The following is a 17,640-nucleotide window of genomic DNA, read 5'->3' on the forward strand; positions in this document are numbered from 1 at the left end:
AACAATTTCTTGTAGTGAAAAACTCCCTACTTATGGAACAACTGTAAAAATGCCTTTGCTAGTTACTGTAAATAATCATTTTTGTCAACATTTACCACACAGAAGTATATGAGATAACCCAGGTTTTCTAAATATAGAATACATAGGGATGCTCACTTTTCTGTAACAAAACTACACTGGGACTGACATTCCATATAGCCATACAAGAAGGGCAGAGTGGCCATGACCCTCTGACACCTGTTTCCAACCTTCCTGTGTCCTCTGGTTTGAGAGCATGTGGAATAAGAAATTGCTGTGGCAACTATGAATTGTGCGCTGGCAGATGTTGACTATTTAATGGGGATAACTAAATATGTACTAGTGTTGCATATCAACTTTTGTAGCTGACTTTATAAGCCATTTATATTTGCTGTGAGACTTCTCTTCCACTATTTTGGAAGGGCTACTTGTTTTTCTGGGTGTTTTCCCCCCTCAGAAGGCTTTGAAATTCCAGCTGTGCTATAAGTATGGCTTCATAACAATGGCAGCAACTGATTTGGTGAAATATGTCCTGAACCATGGTCATTTCTACGGTATTGTAGTTCATTGTCTCCCTATTGTGGTTGAAAATGTAATTTGACTTACAGAAAAAAAACGAAACTAAACAAAAAATCTTGCCTTGAATTCAAAGAGGAATAATGACTTAAAGGCCCATAAACAGATCTTAAAAGTATTGTAGGACTAATTATTCAATAATTTTCAATAATTTTCAACATTTTATAATTACTAAACTCTTATTGCTGCATTTTGTATTATTATTTTTATGATGAATATTGCAATTCAGTATAATACTGTAGTTGGAGATAAGCCAAATTTAATTCAAGGACATTTCTACTTGCAAACCTTTCTGCTTGAGACCCTTTAAGTTACAGTGGGTGAAAAGTTGGTAAGCAGAAAAAACCCAGCAACACTAAGTTGACTTCATTGTAGTTCTTTATCCTCCTTGTGGCACTGTGGGATGAAAAGTGGTTTCAAATCCTTGTCCTAGCTACAGCCATTTTAAAAATAACAAATGCCAAAAAAAGTTAATCCCTAGCAGAAAGAAATATAAGGAGCTTTATAGAAAATTGTGGGACACAAATTACTAAGGGAACAAGACATTTTAAACTCTTGAAAATGTTATAACAAGCATTAATAGAAATTAACTAGGAGCAGTTTTTGTACCTCTTTTTTCTTTGTTTTCTTAACACTACAAAATTACACATGAATGAAGCCCCCATTTGCAATTCAGCAAAAGCAGATTTAAAATACATGCAGTATTATGACAATATCAAAAGGAACACATTTATTGTGTTTTCTGTAAACAGAGGATAAATAGCTTATTCCAACACAAACACATTATTCCTTTGTATTACATGTACAAATAGTTGAACTCACTTTTAATCAGTGTGGAGGGATTTTTTTTATAGATGTTTATGGATATCTTTTTCAGATGTTATAACAATCGCTTTTTTCTTTTTTTGTTTTTGTTGAGAATAATTCATTTTAATTAGCTTACTGACCACAGTGAGTCATGGTACCTGAAGGAGTCTTTTTTCCCCTGAACTATTTTGCGTGTTGTTAATATTATTGTTAATTTTAATTGTGGTAGCACCTGGGAGCCCCAATCATAGATCAGATCTCCATTTTGGGAGGTTCTGTGCAAACACAAAAGATGTCCCCTGGCCCAAATAGTGTAGGAGTTATATAGTGTTGAAGAAACCTGGACTTTAAAAGTCAAGAAACAGAGAGGTTGGGGCCCAGTTCAGTGAGGTGATTTAACTCCCACTAAGGTCAATGAAGGGTGAAGATGCAAAGCCCATGAGGAAGGAGGCCCTCAGCATCTCATAGAATCAAGCCCCAAATCACTTGCTCAGACCACAAAGCAACAACAGAACCAAGATTATAACACAGGACTTCCTCACTCCTAGTTGCTGTCAGGCTGAGAATAACTTGCCCAGGGAAATCAGTGACAGAACTATGTTTAGAATATGATACTGCCTGGCTCAGTCCCCTCAACATTTTCTTCCCCTGGTGCTGTCCCCCTCTAATGTACTGACTCAAAGGTTGAAGAGGAAACATAAAAGAGCTTTTCTTCTTCCCACTGTAGCCCATCTCCCTAAACGCAATGAAAAATTGCTTCCTAAATGGTGTTGAGAGGGCAGCTGGCAGTCGCTGCAAAGAATTGCCTCTTTCCCTAGAAGGCTCCTGTGCTGCCCACTGAGGTGGCACTGGGAACATGAGGAAACACAATCGGTTGTTAAAGTGGTGGATGGAGAGAGTATAAGGTAAAGTTTGGAGAGCTCCAAGCTTTGTGGTGAAAAAGGGGAGAAAGCCAAGAGGGAAGGGGTGGGGAGAGTGTCTTGGGATGTAGGGGAGAGGAAGAGAGCCGAGAGCATGGGAAAGGGAGGAGAGAGTATATGGAAGATGCGGGAGATAGGAAGAGGAGAGAGCCTTTTGATGGGGGAGGAGGAACAGATGGGAATGAGAGGGAAGGAGAGGGAGAACCTAGGGGATGTGGTGAAGATTGCGCAAGCAGCATGGATGGAAAAGAATGTGACTAAGATTTTGGCCAGGAGGTAAATGAGAAAAATTGTTTTAACATGTGTGGTTTTTTTGACAAGCTGCAGGAGTGTGAGACATTTTATTGTGGGACAAGGTGCGCAAGAGGATGGATGTGGAGAGAGAGTGTAGAGACTGGGAACAGGGAACATGGCAGAGGGAGAGAGAGAGATTGAAAACATGGAGAAATCTTTGAAAGACTTAAATCCTGTGTTATAATCTTGGTTCTGCTGTTGGTCTGTGGCCCTAAGCAAATTATTTGAGGCTTGATTCTTGGAGATACTGACTGCCCCCCTGCTGAGATTCAGCAATCCGTAATCTCTGCACAGGCATCCACAATTTTTAAAGTAGATATAGCTCACATATCAACTGCAATATTTTCCTTCATAGCTGGTACTGCTTTCCCATGCTACTGGCCAAATGAAATAAAACACCAAGAGGGTTATTGAGAAAAATAAAATACTAGAATCTCAAATATTCTTTCTATTTCTGTAATTTTGCCAGGCTCTTGAAAATTAAGAACACTCTCATTGCCACCGTTTAAGCAGTTAGACTATAAGAAAATATTGGGCAGTAGTTTTGGGTTTTTTTAGTCCCGTTCATCAGAAACAATGGTTCACATGGTCACGCTTCTCATTCCAAGATTATATTTTAAGTATGTGTCACAGAGTACAGGGAGGGAAGGTGGGGAGAGCGCAGGAGAGCATGTACTCTGCTCACTTAGATGCTAATTAGTTTCCCAGGGGAAGCTGATTGGGGTAATTATCTAACCAGGCCGTTGGGCTGGGTGGGATAAAGATTCAATTAGCCCATCAGCCCAGGTCTGATAAAGAGGCACAGGAAGAAAGTGCCAGGAGGGGGTGAGAGAGAGGAACAGGGCTAGCTGAGCTCAGCCACACAGAGGTCTTAGAGATGTGAGACCTCTGTTCCCCTCAGGTCCTGAGGAGAGGACCAAAGGCACTGTGAATATTGTAAACCAACTGTCCCACAGGGACTGTAATCATTATGGTGGAGGGAACTTAAAAGGAAAGGTCACTGAGTGTACACCTGGTGGAGTCTGCTCAGTTTCTGCAGGAACGAAGACAGAAGTGAAACCATGCCCTTGTCACAGTATAACTTGTGTGTGCTTTAAAATATATGTCTTGAGTTGACAGAATGTGAGTGTACTTGTGTATAGAGGAAGGATTTGGATTTGTGCCTTTTTCATAGAAACCACATGAAGGAATTTGAAAAACACCCCATTTGTTGCCAACAGAAACATTTAGAATTACATAATGCATTCTATAAGACAAGCCATAGTTTCTGTAGAAATTGTTTTCCTTGATATTAACAATAGAATAGTGAATTAGAATGGTTCTGCCATGACACACACATACTACAAGCATGTAGAGAGTTTCCTCTGGGTACTACTCCAAATTAAATCTCTCCTGGCTTTTAGGTGTTAAGGAGGTCTGGACTCCATAATCAGATTACTTCTTTGCTGGGTGAGCTATTAATTGTCATATCAAAGCATAATTACAGAAGACACACTCCTGAGCAGAAATATTAAACTGAAAAATCACAACTCTCCTAGGCACATGATTTATCACATTTGTTAGAAACCCAAAAGTTCTACACTGATATTTCTTAGGCACATGTGTACACTCTTGTTCTTTTGTCTTGTCTCTTCTGATAGTTACTAGTATGTTTTATTTTCCGCTCTGCAGTTATAGGTTTAAGATGATGGTTTTGATTCACCACTTTTACACTAGAAATAAAAATTAGTAACCATCTAGACCATTAATGAATGTTATTGCTGTTTTCCAATACCCAATTTTACAATAACCTTTACCTAATCTAAATTCTTAGTTACTTCTGTCAGGGCTAAATAATTCCAGCTGTCTTTATCCGTTCTCATTTGTAAGCCTTTTTTGTCTTGCAGATTCTGCTTTTTAAGGTTTGCTTCTTAGGAGACTGAGGGCATGTCTTCACCAGGGGGTAAGTCGACCTAAGTTACGCCACTCCAGCTGCGTGAATAACGTAGCTGGGGTCGCCGTAGCTTATGTCGACTTACCCCGGTGTCTTCACTGCACTGCGGCGACAGGAGATGCTCTCTGGTCAACTTCCCTTACTCTTCTCAGAGAGCTGGAGTACAGTAACTCCTCACTTAACATTGTAGTTCTGTTCCTGAAAAATGCGACTTTAAGTAAAACGACGTTAAGCGAATCCACTTTCCCCATAAGAATGAATATAAATGGGGGGGGGTTAGGTTCCAGGGAATTATTTTTTTTGCCATACAGTACAGTACTATAGTTGGGAGGTGCTCCCGCCTTACTCCACACAGGCACAGCCCACTTGCACTGGAGACATGAGGCAGGCAAGGAGGCTGAAGGTGTTGTAGGCTAGGAGAAGCAGGTTGCTCAGCAGCAGCAGCAGCTTCCCCTACTCTGCAAGCACCAGGGGCGGGGGGCTCAACCCTCAGCCTGCCCACTCCACCCCTTCCCCCAAGCCCCCACTCTTCACTCACCTCTTCTCCTCCTCCTCCCCCTTTACTCCACATACCATGTCCTCGCTCCTCCCACCTCCCTCCCCTGCCTCCTGCCGGTGGCAATCAGCTGGCTTTCGGCATTCAGGAGGTAAAGGGGAGGAGCGCAGACACGGCACACAGGCTCCCCCTCCCTCCCCTGCCTCCTGAACACCACAAGCCAGCTGATTATCGCAGGCAGGAGGCAGGGGAGGGAGGGGACAGGCATGCCGCGTCCTCGCTCCTCCCCCCTCCCTCTGCCCTTAGCAATCAGCTGGCTTGCAACGTTCAGGGGGCAGGAAGGAGGGAGAAGGAGCGAGGACTCAGCACGCAGCCTCCCCCATCCCTCCCCTGCCTCCTGCCCACAACAATCAGCTGGTTTATGGCATTCGGGAGGCAGGGAAGGGAGGGGGAGCCTGCGCGCAGAGTCCTTGCTCCTCCCCCCTCTCTCCTGAACACCAGGAGGGGGGTGTAGGGGAGCTGATAGGGGGGCCGCCAGCTCTGGACAAAGCAGGCAGCCAAACAATGTTATAGTGAAGCATTGCACAACTTTAAATGGAGCATGTTCTGTAATTGACCAGGGATGTAATATCGAAACAATGTTAAGCGAGAGGACGTTAAGTGGGGAGTTACTCTATCAGGGTCAACTGGAGAGCACTCTGCCGTCGATTTAGCAGGTCTGCACTAGACCTGCTAAATCAATCCCTGCTGCATCGATTGCGGCAGCGTCTATCTCCTTATAGTGAAGACCAGCCCTCAGATGTAGTCAGTATTAGCTAGAATGATCACTAACAGTTTAAACAAATTTTGAATTCTTCAAACTGCAATAAAGGTTTAACTGATAAAATTAGGTAGCTGTCCTGCAATGAGTTCCACACAGGTCCATCTGCACAAAGCTCATTGCAGCGCGGGAGCCTTCCCTTGTAACTACACGCACATTGAATGATGCAATATCATTTCCTAAAAAGAGGGAAAGGTCACAATACATTTGTCACAATAAAGTAAACATCATATTACTATAACTTGTTCCTTTATATCAAGGTATGTAGAGTATTAATTTTCTGAATAAAATACTAAAAAATTAACTCATCAAATATGATCATTCTGTTGTCATTTGCAGGAAGTCCAGCACAATTGCCAGCTTCATAGGATATCATTTTGTGCTGATGATAAAACTGACAAGAGGATATTTACCTTCATATGCAAAGATTCTGAGTCAAATAAACACTTGTGCTATGTATTTGACAGTGAAAAGTGTGTAAGTATGTCAGATGTTTTACAATGATTTTGGCATCTCAAATGGCCTGTTTTGAAATTAGTACTAGGAAGAGGCTAAAACGAGCAGCTGGGTAGCCCCTTATATAGGGTCAGCTTGATGTATTGTTTCATGTCAAGATGTTGCCTTTAAAATTATACTTGTGTTTATTACAGATTTAAATTAAACATTTTGTTAATACTTTTTCACCTAAGGTCACAATGTCCTTGTTTGAGGCAAATCTTCTTCCCGGTACCCAGCCTCATTACCTGGGCCAAGCACCAGGCTGATACACAAGATGGGGAGAGGATCCCTTTCCCTCCAGGCTCTGGAATGTTGCAAAGCTGCCATGTGGAGGTTACTGCAGCACACTATGTGAAGTAGCCACATGGACTGTTGTGCAGTGCACACACACATCCTTATGAGATTTGCACAGTCGGCGTCCTCCCCTCTGCTGGGTCACCCATGTGCTGAGACACCACTACAAGAATGCAGTCACTTCTGAGATGCAACAGGACAACTGTTCAACAATGCACAGTTACATTCAAGAATAGTTTAGGACAGGAAGAGAAGTATACTGTGTTCAGCTGAAACAATAGGAGTTTACATAGGCAGAAAATAAATGCCTAATGGAATTTAACTAGGACATTGGTGCAAATGCACTTATTCTTATGAAGGGATGTTTAATATTCACAATTGCTTAGGACCTCTGTTTCATCATGCCTCATTTAGAAGACTATAAAAAAACTCTTGACAAAAATTACAGCTTTTTTTTCCTCAATAGCATTAGATGCGGTTATATAATCTTTTGCCTTACTGTTTATAGAATGTGTTCGGTGGTCTTGTCATTCATCTGCAATAGTACAGTGCCAATACCAATAACCATGTTTATACTCACTGTACATTTCTGTTCGCTTTCTGTCTTCTTGTCTGTCTTCCTTTCTCTCTTCTTTTAGGGAGGGCAGCAATAAACACTGATCTCTTCTCAATCTCAGGTGCATTTCCTCTTCCCTCCCAATAATCTCTTTATGCTAGTACCTTTCAGAGACCAGGATGTGAGCAGTTGTGCGTAGTGGTTGGTACAGGAGTCAATAGCCAGAAAAAGGCACCGAGGCTCAGAGGAGAGGCCAGAGTCAGATGTCAATAATTGGATTCAAGGGTCAGAACCAGAGTGAGGAAGGCAGAGGAAAGGCTGGGTCCACCATCAAAGGCAGGAGCAGGACTGAAACAAGGTGGGAGCAAGGTTGGGAATAAAAAGGCAGAGGAGTTATCACAGCTGTGGGCAATAACAGCCTTCTACAGGCCAGCTGCACTTGTCAGGTTGCCTGGAGACTGGCTCTTCTGCAGGGTAGAATACCTGACAATACCCCCAACTTGAGGATGCCTCCTATCTGGGCCCAGTTTCTCCAGGTACTTCTGATGGAACTCTTGCAATATGTCCAGAATGTGCATGTTCTCTGCCCAGTCCCAAGACCACACTCCAGACTGTAGTCTTCCCAGTCCACCAGGTACTGGAGCCTTCCCCTAACTTGCTGAGTTGAGGATTCAGTGGACCAAATACTCCTCCTGTCCGAGAACTGTTATAGGTTGGAGCGGTTTGGGTATAGATTCTAGGTGTAGGGCTTTAAAAGTGTGAGGTGAAAAGGTGGATTTTCGAGGACTCAAGCAACTGTAGCCTGAAGGTCACTGTGTTTATCCATTCTATAATCTTGAAGGGGCCCAGGCATTGGTAATCTAGTTTGGCAAATGGGTAGTTTGATTTAAGGTTCTGGGCAGAGAGCCATACCATGTCCCTATGGCCAGATTGGGGACGGCTTGATGGTCTTGGTCCATGTGGTGTTTTATAGGCTTCTTTGGCAGGCTTCAAGTGTTCCATGAGCTCTTGGTGCACCCAGTATATGTTGGGGGCTAAATCCACAGTGGCTGGTACTGGGGAACTTATGGGTACGTATGTGTGAAAGTGGGAGAGAAAGCCATAGTTTGCAAAGAAGGGGCTATATTGGGTCTGGTATGTGTTTGTAGTCAATAAAACATGATATCAAATAACTAACTCAATTGACATTTTATTTAAGACAATCAATCAATATTTAATACAGCGCTGTGCAGAGAAAGGAAATATACATATCAATCTCTGTAATGGAGAAGTGATGGTACTGTACTTCAGTGCACTTCTGATTAACTTCCTTAAAATCACCCTTTATATATACATTTAGAACCCAGAAAAATCCTCATGTTTTTCCCAGAGTTGGTTTTGCTGACATTTTGCTTATTTGAATATTCTTACCTTAACCTAATCAATAAGTTAATAACGTCTGAAACCATATTTAGCTCTTAATGACTTGGACATTAGTCAACACATAACTTAATGGTTTGCTGTTACATTGATTCCAGAACACATCCGCTATACCAAATGCTCCTTGTCCATTTTGTCAGTTACTAATTTTATCAGTTACCATCCATGTATGTGTATCCCTTAACAATTATGTCATTTTGTCCATTACAACAAACATGTATAATAATAGGCACCCCTTTATATACAACGGGTGCTTACAGACCAAGAAAAAATGACCTATTGACTATGAAGTTCTTTTCATGTAATTATAAACACAAGGTATAGTAGGACTTTCGCTCATCTAGAAAGAATCAATGGGTTATGGTTAAGGTTAAGATTTTGCCACAGTTATTTTTAGTAAAAGTTATGGACAGGTGGCGGGCATTAAACAAAAATCATGGGAGCCCGTGACCTGTCTGCGACTTTTACTAAAAATAACCAGGGGGAGGAATGACAGCTGGAGCCTCATGGGAGCGGACTGACAGTCTGAGCTCCACCGCCAAGGGAGGGGGCACCGCCCCAGCCCAAGCCGTGGGGCAGGGGCGCACAGACCTGGCTCCAACCCCAGCTACAGCCACTGACAGCTGAAGCCGAAGAAGTCACCGAAGTCCATTAAAAACACAGAATCCGTGACCTCCAGAACTAAATCGTATCCTCAGTTATGGTAGTGTGGTTTAATTATTAACAGGTCAAGGTGTAGATTGCATTGTTATAATCAAATTTGGAGTAGCACATCAGGGAAGGCTAATCGTCCAGGAGGTAACTGAGAAAACAATAAAGATACCGCACCAAGATTTGATTCTCTCTCTGTTTGCCCATTGGTCTTTGGGTGATAAGTGAGTCTCTCACCTCAGCCAATCTGAGAAATTCCCACCAGAGTCAGGAAATGAACAGGGACCCTGGTGAGATACAATACCTGTCAGTAACCCATTGTAACGGAAAACATTTTCTAGGAAGAGTGAAGCTGGGTCCCAATGTCGTAGGAAAGGTACAGTTTGGGATGAAGTGTGCCATCTTTGTTATTAGATCAGTGCAACCAGGATTAATGTGTATTCTTGTGAGCATGACAGTTCTGCAATTAAATCCATTGATATAGTATACAAAGGCTGCAGATGTGTGGGTAGAGGCTGGAGAAGACCTAGCCATTTTGATTGTAGGTTCATGGTATGGGTGCATTTGTAAATGGTTTCGTGTAGTCTGCGTGAATCAGGATGAGTGCTGAGAGGAATGCTTTCTTTAGTTCATCAAAGGCTGTCTGAGCCTATGTGAACCAGGGAAACTGAGCTCCCTTGTGCAAGAACACTGTTATGGGTGCAACCAGGCTAGAGAATCCTTTAATGAATTGCTTTTAGAAATTAGCGAACCCCAGGAATTGCCGCACCCTTCATATTTTCTTGGCTGCAGCCCAGCTGGATATTTCCATCACTTTATGTGGGTTCCCTGTATATTCCTCAGGTGAAAAGATATATCACCATGACCTTGTCAAGCTTTTCTCAAGCTTCATGCATAGGTGGTTTTGGCAGAGTCTCTCCAAGACAATGTGCACGTGATGATTGTGGAGCCCAGAGAGAATGAGGCTCTCATCCAGGTAAATGATGACAAACTGGTCCAGCATATCCCTAATATGTCATTTATGAAATGCTAGAAGATTGCCAGAGCACCCAAACAGTATGACCAAATATTTATAGTTGCCATACCTGGTACAGAAGATGGTCTTCTATTCATCTCCTTGCTAGATACTCACCAGGTTATAAGCTCCATGGAGGTTCAACTTTGTGAAAATCTTGGAAGAGCGGAGTCTTTCAAACAGCTCATTTATAAGCGGTAAGAGGTACCAGTTTCAGAGTGTAATCTTGTTCAGAGCTCAGTAGTCCACACAAGGCTGGAAAGAACCATCTTTCTTCACCACAAAGAAGACTGGGGTTCTGCTGGGGACGTGGTGGGGCAAATGAATCCCTTCTGCAGTTTTAGTCAAGATAGCTCCGAAATACCTATACTTCAGGTTCAGAGAGGGAGAACCTCTGCTCTCGGCTAGAAGTTGATGGGGCAGTCGTAGCTCCGAGGGGGCAATAGGGCATTGGCTTTCTTTTTGCGGAACACATTGACGTAGTGCTGCTAGTTAACAGGAATCCACCAAGCTTTTGAGTGTTGTCATGGTGATTGTTGGGGTCACCTTTGCATCCTATCTTCATGTCTCTGAATTCTTTGGAGGACCAAGTAAACCACAAAAGGTTTCTGATCTCCAGTTAGCTCTCAGCAAACAAGACTATTGGAAAAATGGGAGATCAAAGCACACCATGCCTGAGTGCCAATAGATGCACGGGTCATGGGAGATGAGCCAGGGGATGCCAGTGTCAATTGATGAATGCAGTGAATGAAAACTGGAGGACTTCTCGGTAGCCTCGGGGTAGTTAACTCTAAGGGAACCATCTGGTCCTCACAAAAGGAATGACAGCTTTGTGGACTTCGCTAACTTGGGGGAGTTGTTGTGCTGGGTGGAGATATTGTGTGCTTGGGCAAATTCCAGATCCATGAAATTGCCTGAGGTTCTGAATCCACCAGCTACTCTAGGTTAGTGTCAGGCATCACAGTTGTGCCATAGCTGGAAAGGGAGTTGAAGATGTGTTGGTTGCTGATTGGCTATCATGAAAGTACCGGTGGATGAGAATAGGCATGGACTGCTGGGGTGAGGAGAAAGACGCAAACCCAGCCCTGATCCCCATAGGTCCAATGCCCAGTGTCAATTCCTCTATGTGTCAGAGAGGCAGGGCTGGACCTGATTGACTTGCTTGGGCTCAAACAATGGAGAAGGGACTGGTGGTGGGGGAATGGAGCTGGAACCAGCAGAGCTGGCAGGAGCCAAGAGGACCATCATTTTTTCTCGGTTGCATTCATCGATTTTGATGACTATATTGACTAAGGCAGTCAGGCAGGATGGCGATTCCACCTGTGCCAGTTCATCTTTAATATTGCCATTTAGGCTGAGCCAGAATGATAACACTGCCTGGCCTCGTTCCACTAGGTGTCTCCTACCAAGCATCGGAACTCTGCTGCATATTTAGCAACTGGCCAGCATCCCCTACTGCAAAATCTCATGTGCAGCTTCAGCTGTACGCTCATGACTTGGGTCATTGAAAATCACCACCATAGCTCAAATAAAGTCCTTAAATTGGCCCAGAAGTGGGCTTGATTTTTCCAGGAGCAGAGATGCCCAAGCCAGAGCCTCCCAGGTAAGCAGGCTGATAATTAGTCCCACTTGAGCTTGGTCAATGGGGTACAACTTTGAGCATAGCAGAAATAGGAGCCAACACTGATTTAGGAACCCATGAAACATGATTGTCATTGAACTTGTCAGGCAGAGAGAGTTTGGGCTCATGAGGAGCGGGGGTTGGAACTGAAAGCACGGCTTGAGCTTGCAGGGTTGTGTTCTATGCCTTCAGAGTGGTAACCTGGGCCTGCGAGATCTGTCGGGCTCCGATTATTTCCATCAGAGAGGTATTGGCCTTTGAAGGATCCATGCTCACCATATCAGTTCTAGTTCCCTGGTTTTTTGGGCTGCTCAAACTGTCATAAATTGGGACATGGCAGTCATGCCTAGCAACTGGAGAAGGAGGCAAATCTGGTGATTAGGAACAAAGTGAGAGCAAGGCTGGGAACAAGCAAACACAGGAGCTGTCACAGCCATGGGTGAATGTTTTGAGCAGCTACCAAACAGTTGCAGCTACTGGGCTCAAGAGCTGATCTACTGAGTCTCTTCCACCAATCAGGCAGTGTAGCCAATCAGACAGCCTACTACAAGCTAGCTGCGCACGTTAAGTTGCCTGGTGACTGGCTCTGCTGTAGGCCCTGGTTCTTGACAGTACCTTTCTCATCCCAGTCACTACTGCTCTTTCTCTGACACTTCTGTCTACCCCTACGGTCCCCCAAGTGAGTTTTGCCCCCTCCCTCTTACCAGTCCGTTAGTTCCTTCAGCTTCCAAAGAAGCTCACTCACGTTGGTGCCTTCCCTTCCAATCTACACACATTTCCTGGAAAGTACCCATAGTGCCAGCATTGCGTATTCCCAAATGCCAATTTACCATTATTTAATTAGTTGTAAATATGGTCTGTTCTCTAAGATAGTCAACATACAGCTGATTGGTAATGGTAATTCTGAGCAACTGTCACTTTGTTGTGTTAATTTGCAGCAGATAAAATTATTAAACCCGTATCAGTCATTTGGTATTACAGAAAGTTATCAAAGGGAAAGTCTCTACTTGCTTTGAAAATTAAAATCTCAGTCTTGCCTTGATATTTTCCCATGTTTTTCTTTGCTTTTCAATGACAAAGAAAACCAATAGTCTAATCCAGTTGACATAAATCCAGTTCTTATAGTGATTGTCAAAAAAAAAAATCTGTTTTCCAACAAACACACTACATATATGCCAGTTTTTCCTGTTCTATGTACCAGGAGAAAACTGAGCAAATGCTGACCATTTAATGGTGATTACTGGGATTAACTAAGTTTCCAAAAACATTAACAATGACTTAGTGTATTGTATTGTTGGGTTTTTGACACTGCAAAAGTTATCCAAAGTAAATCTTTCTTATGTAAAAGGAATTGAAACATTATGTATGGTGTTCTCAAATATGAAGAGAGAAACTATTTTGTTTGCCTGGACATGCACAGATTTGGTTTGGTTTGGCACTTGTGGTCTTCAAAACTTAAGCACAGATATACGATATATAGATATATCGACCTTATGGAAATTGATACCCTATTTTTATAATATAGACTTTTGAAACCTAATTAAAAACAATGAAAGTAAAATTTGAATTCAGTAAAAATATTTATTTAACAAAAGAAAAGTTGCAGCCATCTGCCACTTTCAGGAGATGAAAATGCAACAAAAACAGACCCAGGCACATTGTTTATAGATATTAAAGTAGCATAATGTACACTGCACCGTAGATAATTGCATTCTCTCTACAGCAGTTTCCCCTGTAGTTTATTTGCATCAATTATTCTTCAGTTATCCTCCTGGCTGCCATGTTTCTTTTCAAAGCTGACTTCATTTCAGTGGTGGGTGAAGCAATACCTAGGTATATTGAACATTATGTATAGGGCCCTACCAAATTCAGGATCCATTTTGATCAATTTAACAGACAGAGATTTAAAATTGGTCAATTTCATGATTTCAGCTCTTTACACCTGAAATTTCACAGTGTTGTAACCATGGGGGTCCCAACCCAAAAGGTACCTGGAAGTAGGTGTAATCGCCCCAACACGCCCTCACCTCAGAGCTACCATGCAAAGGAAAGACAAGTCCTGTCTCTCCCCAGCCCAGCAGGGACTCACAGTTAGGAGCTCCCTGGGTAGGGCACTTCCAGGAGCAGGGGGAGATCAGACCCACCTCCACAAGTGTCCTGCTGCAGGAACTTCCGGGGCTGGAGCTTCCTGCAGCAGGGGGAGGCACTCCAAGGTGGGTCTGATCTCCTCTGAAAGTGAGAATGGCCATGCAGGGGAAGGACAAGTCCTCTCCCAGTCCAGCCAAGACTTGCAGCTAGGAGCCCCCTGACTGGGGTTCTCCCAGCAACAAGGGGGAGATCAGATGTTACAGGGAAGGGCTTATTTCACAGTCAGTGACAAATTTTTCACGGCCGTGAAGTTGGTAGGGCCCTAATTATGTAATATGCTTTGAGCTCCTATGAAATGAAAAATACTGTATAAGATACTCTTAACTTGCTAATTCCAATATTTTACTTGTATAAAGGCTGAAGAGATAACTTTAACAATTGGTCAAGCATTTGACCTGGCTTACAGGAAATTTCTGGAATCTGGAGGAAAAGATGTTGAAACAAGAAAACAGATTGCAGGGTTACAGAAAAGAGTAAGTCATACATATTTGTTGCTTCTCTTGATGAAAATTATATACTACTGTATATACAGATTTCTGTGAAGTATGCTGGAGCATAAGTTGCAGTACTATACTGTACTAAGGACAGAAGATTATTAAGAGACTCCAGAAACACTAAAAAAGAGGACAATCATCTATGAAATAATACAGTGTGTATCTTTCCATCATCCTGAACATTCACAAGCGCTAAGAAATTTATTACATTATCAAATAAAATGAGGCATCTGGGTCAATTATTAAACACAATTACTAGCTTTTTGGTAATTAGTTTGTCATATACTGTTAAGAAGAGCAGATCTCAAATAAATAAAGAAATGAAAATGTTACTCATGATTTATAGCTAAAATTAGATACATCAGAGGATGAGTCTCCCAATAGCTGTTACAATGACTGTTTGTTTTGTAGATTCAAGAACTAGAAACTGAAAATATAGAACTGAAAAATAAGGTACAAGATTTGGAGAACCAGTTAAGAATAAATCAAATACATACATCTCCAGTAAGTACATGGATACAACTATGTTTTCCAGCCAAGATTGGTATAACTTAAAATTATTTAACAACATCTTTGTGTTCTGATAACAAATACAGAATTCATACTATTTCTGATTATTGTAATTAACACACTATAATCCTATATTTAAGTAACAGTAAGATTGTGACAAACCAACAATTGTAGGAAAATTAAAAGTTATATTCAATAAATGATGCTTCCTTAACTCAGCCTGTTGTGCCCAGATGTTGCTGTATATATGCAAACTCATTTTTCTCAGACACACAAGCAGACTACCTAAGGATGAAGAGAAAAGTCCTGTGTCCAGAGGATCTGGTTCAGTGTGCCAAGCCTGCTCTTTGTAACTCAGGATTTCTTAATAACGTTCTGTCACAAACATATCGTTACTTACATCTATTGTTTTGTCTATAACTTACTTCTTGTCTTAAAAAGTTTTATGTTCTTCTGAAATTCCCTACAGTTATCAATGGAAATATTTTGCCTTCTTCAGAATCAGTGGATGTCAATTTTTATGGAATTTTTAAATGGCAGATTTAGATATCTAGTTAGTGAACTATGAAAAGTATAGGTTGTTTAGCAGACTGACCCTAATGGCTCTAAAGCAGTTATAGTTTATTGTATCCAAATATATTTACATAGCTGTAACAACAACAACAAAAAGTTGATGTGCGTATACAAGTCCTTATGAAAAGTATCTAGTTTTTAATCTAAATATAATTGATGAAATGCTGGTCCTATTGAAGTCAATTGGGACAGAATTACATCCCTTGAGTCTATATATTTGTCCAAGCAGAAAAATAATTTGCCAATTTTTATTTTTTTATTTTCTTAAGTCAGAGGGGGGTTTTTTTGTTTGTTTTTTGGGGTTTTTTTTAATTACAGAAGTATCCACACATTGTACAGTGCATTTGCTTTAATTTTTACAGTTGTGTAAATTAAAATTTGGCCCTACCACATATTTTGAAAATGTGTTTTGTTTTTTTTTCATCTTGTTTCCAGCCTGAAACTCCATTATGCCTAGTATCAGCCTTAAGTGGATGTTTACATTTTGATCCACAAAGCCCCACAGAGTCTGTTTATTATTGCAATGATAATTTATTAATATTATCATACTGAAATGAAGTTCTGTGGAGGTCTGTCTCCATAATGTCATCAAGTGTAATAGTAACATGTGATCAGAATGGATATGATTGTATATGTGAAGGTCTTTCTTTCATAGGGACTTATATGAATTCCTCAGTGAAAACTGTAAATTTATATGATTTCTGACTTACTATGCATTCAATCAAAAGTACTAATCCCTCAGGCCAAATCCTCAACCTTTATTCAGGATTTTTTCCTATAAGAATTGATCCTTTATTGGTAAACCTAATCATTCAATTTGTCTAATAGCAAAATCAGCTTTTATACTAACCCCGTGATAGATACATTCTTTGTATAAAAGAAACAAGAATAACAAAAAACAATATTTTCCTGTTTAGCTTTTTGGTCCAGGAACCATGTGTTCATTATGTGTGCATCCAGTGTTGATCACAATGGGACCCAAGTACCTGATGGGGCCTCTTGACACTTAAAGAATACAAATAACATATGAGATTGTAAATTGCAATTGTATAATGTCCAAATTATGCTCTTCACTGATTGGGCATTATTATTATTGGCATTGTGGTAGCAATGTGTATATGCTTTCTGTGTATTATTTCAATGTGACTTCTGGCACATGGTTCTGAGAACAGAATTTGACCCTTAAGACAGCTGTTATTTTGTGTGGTGGAATGCCTGTGAGGAAATCTGCAATACAGTCTCAAAAGTACTGATTTAAGCATTTGTGCACATTGTTTTCATTATTTTATTTGCTAGTGAATATAAGACACACAGATGTTAATATGACATTTACATTTAATACCCATTAATTACAAGAATAACATATTTAAATCTTATATTTTCAAAAAATCATCTCCAAAATGTTGTTTCAAATATAAGCATACTCTAATGTATTTGTTATTTCTTTAGATTGAACATTTAAAAAGAAAGAATTACCATACAGAAGTTCTAATAATTAGAATTAGCATATTATAGTTAGAAGAGGCACCAAAAAGTCCTGCAGCATTCAGCTGTGATGAGCATATTATAGTTAGAAGTGGCACCAAAAACTTTGCAGGATGTGGACTGGTATGTGTTTAAGGCTAAATTATGCTTAGTCAAACAAGGATATCTAAATTACTACTTCCACCTTTTCATGTTCTCTGTATGCATAAATATCTTCTTACTGTATGTTCCATTCTATGCATCCGATTAAGTGGGCTGTAGCCCACGAAAGCTTATGCTCAAATAAATTTGTTAGTCTCTAAGGTGCCACAAGTACTCCTGTTCTTTTTGCTGATACAGACTAACACGGTTGCTACTCTGAAACCTGTCTTTAATTACTAAATATTAACCTGATTCTATCTTGTTGACCTCTCCCAAGGAAAGGTATGGGTTTGGCAGGTATGGGTTTAGCAAAGTATTGACTGGACTGGTAACCTGACTCAGCTCTACCTCTTGAGGAATTTTTTTGTTAA

The 17,640-nt window shown here is 41.1% G+C and overlaps 1 protein-coding gene across 10 annotated transcripts in view; it reads left to right on the plus strand.

Annotated features, from left to right (window-relative positions):
• Window positions 1–17,640, plus strand: part of GULP1 (GULP PTB domain containing engulfment adaptor 1) — a 322,371-nt gene that overhangs the window by 261,145 nt on the left and 43,586 nt on the right. For all 10 annotated transcript variants that reach the window (XM_045032402.1, XM_045032397.1, XM_045032396.1 and 7 more), the window contains 3 exons: window positions 6,204–6,341; window positions 14,423–14,539; window positions 14,972–15,064. In XM_045032402.1, coding sequence (XP_044888337.1) covers window positions 6,204–6,341; window positions 14,423–14,539; window positions 14,972–15,064 — 348 coding nt within the window. The remainder of the gene's footprint in view (window positions 1–6,203; window positions 6,342–14,422; window positions 14,540–14,971; window positions 15,065–17,640) is intronic.

Source organism: Mauremys mutica, chromosome 10, assembly GCF_020497125.1.
Source record: "Mauremys mutica isolate MM-2020 ecotype Southern chromosome 10, ASM2049712v1, whole genome shotgun sequence".
NCBI lineage: Eukaryota > Metazoa > Chordata > Testudines > Geoemydidae > Mauremys > Mauremys mutica.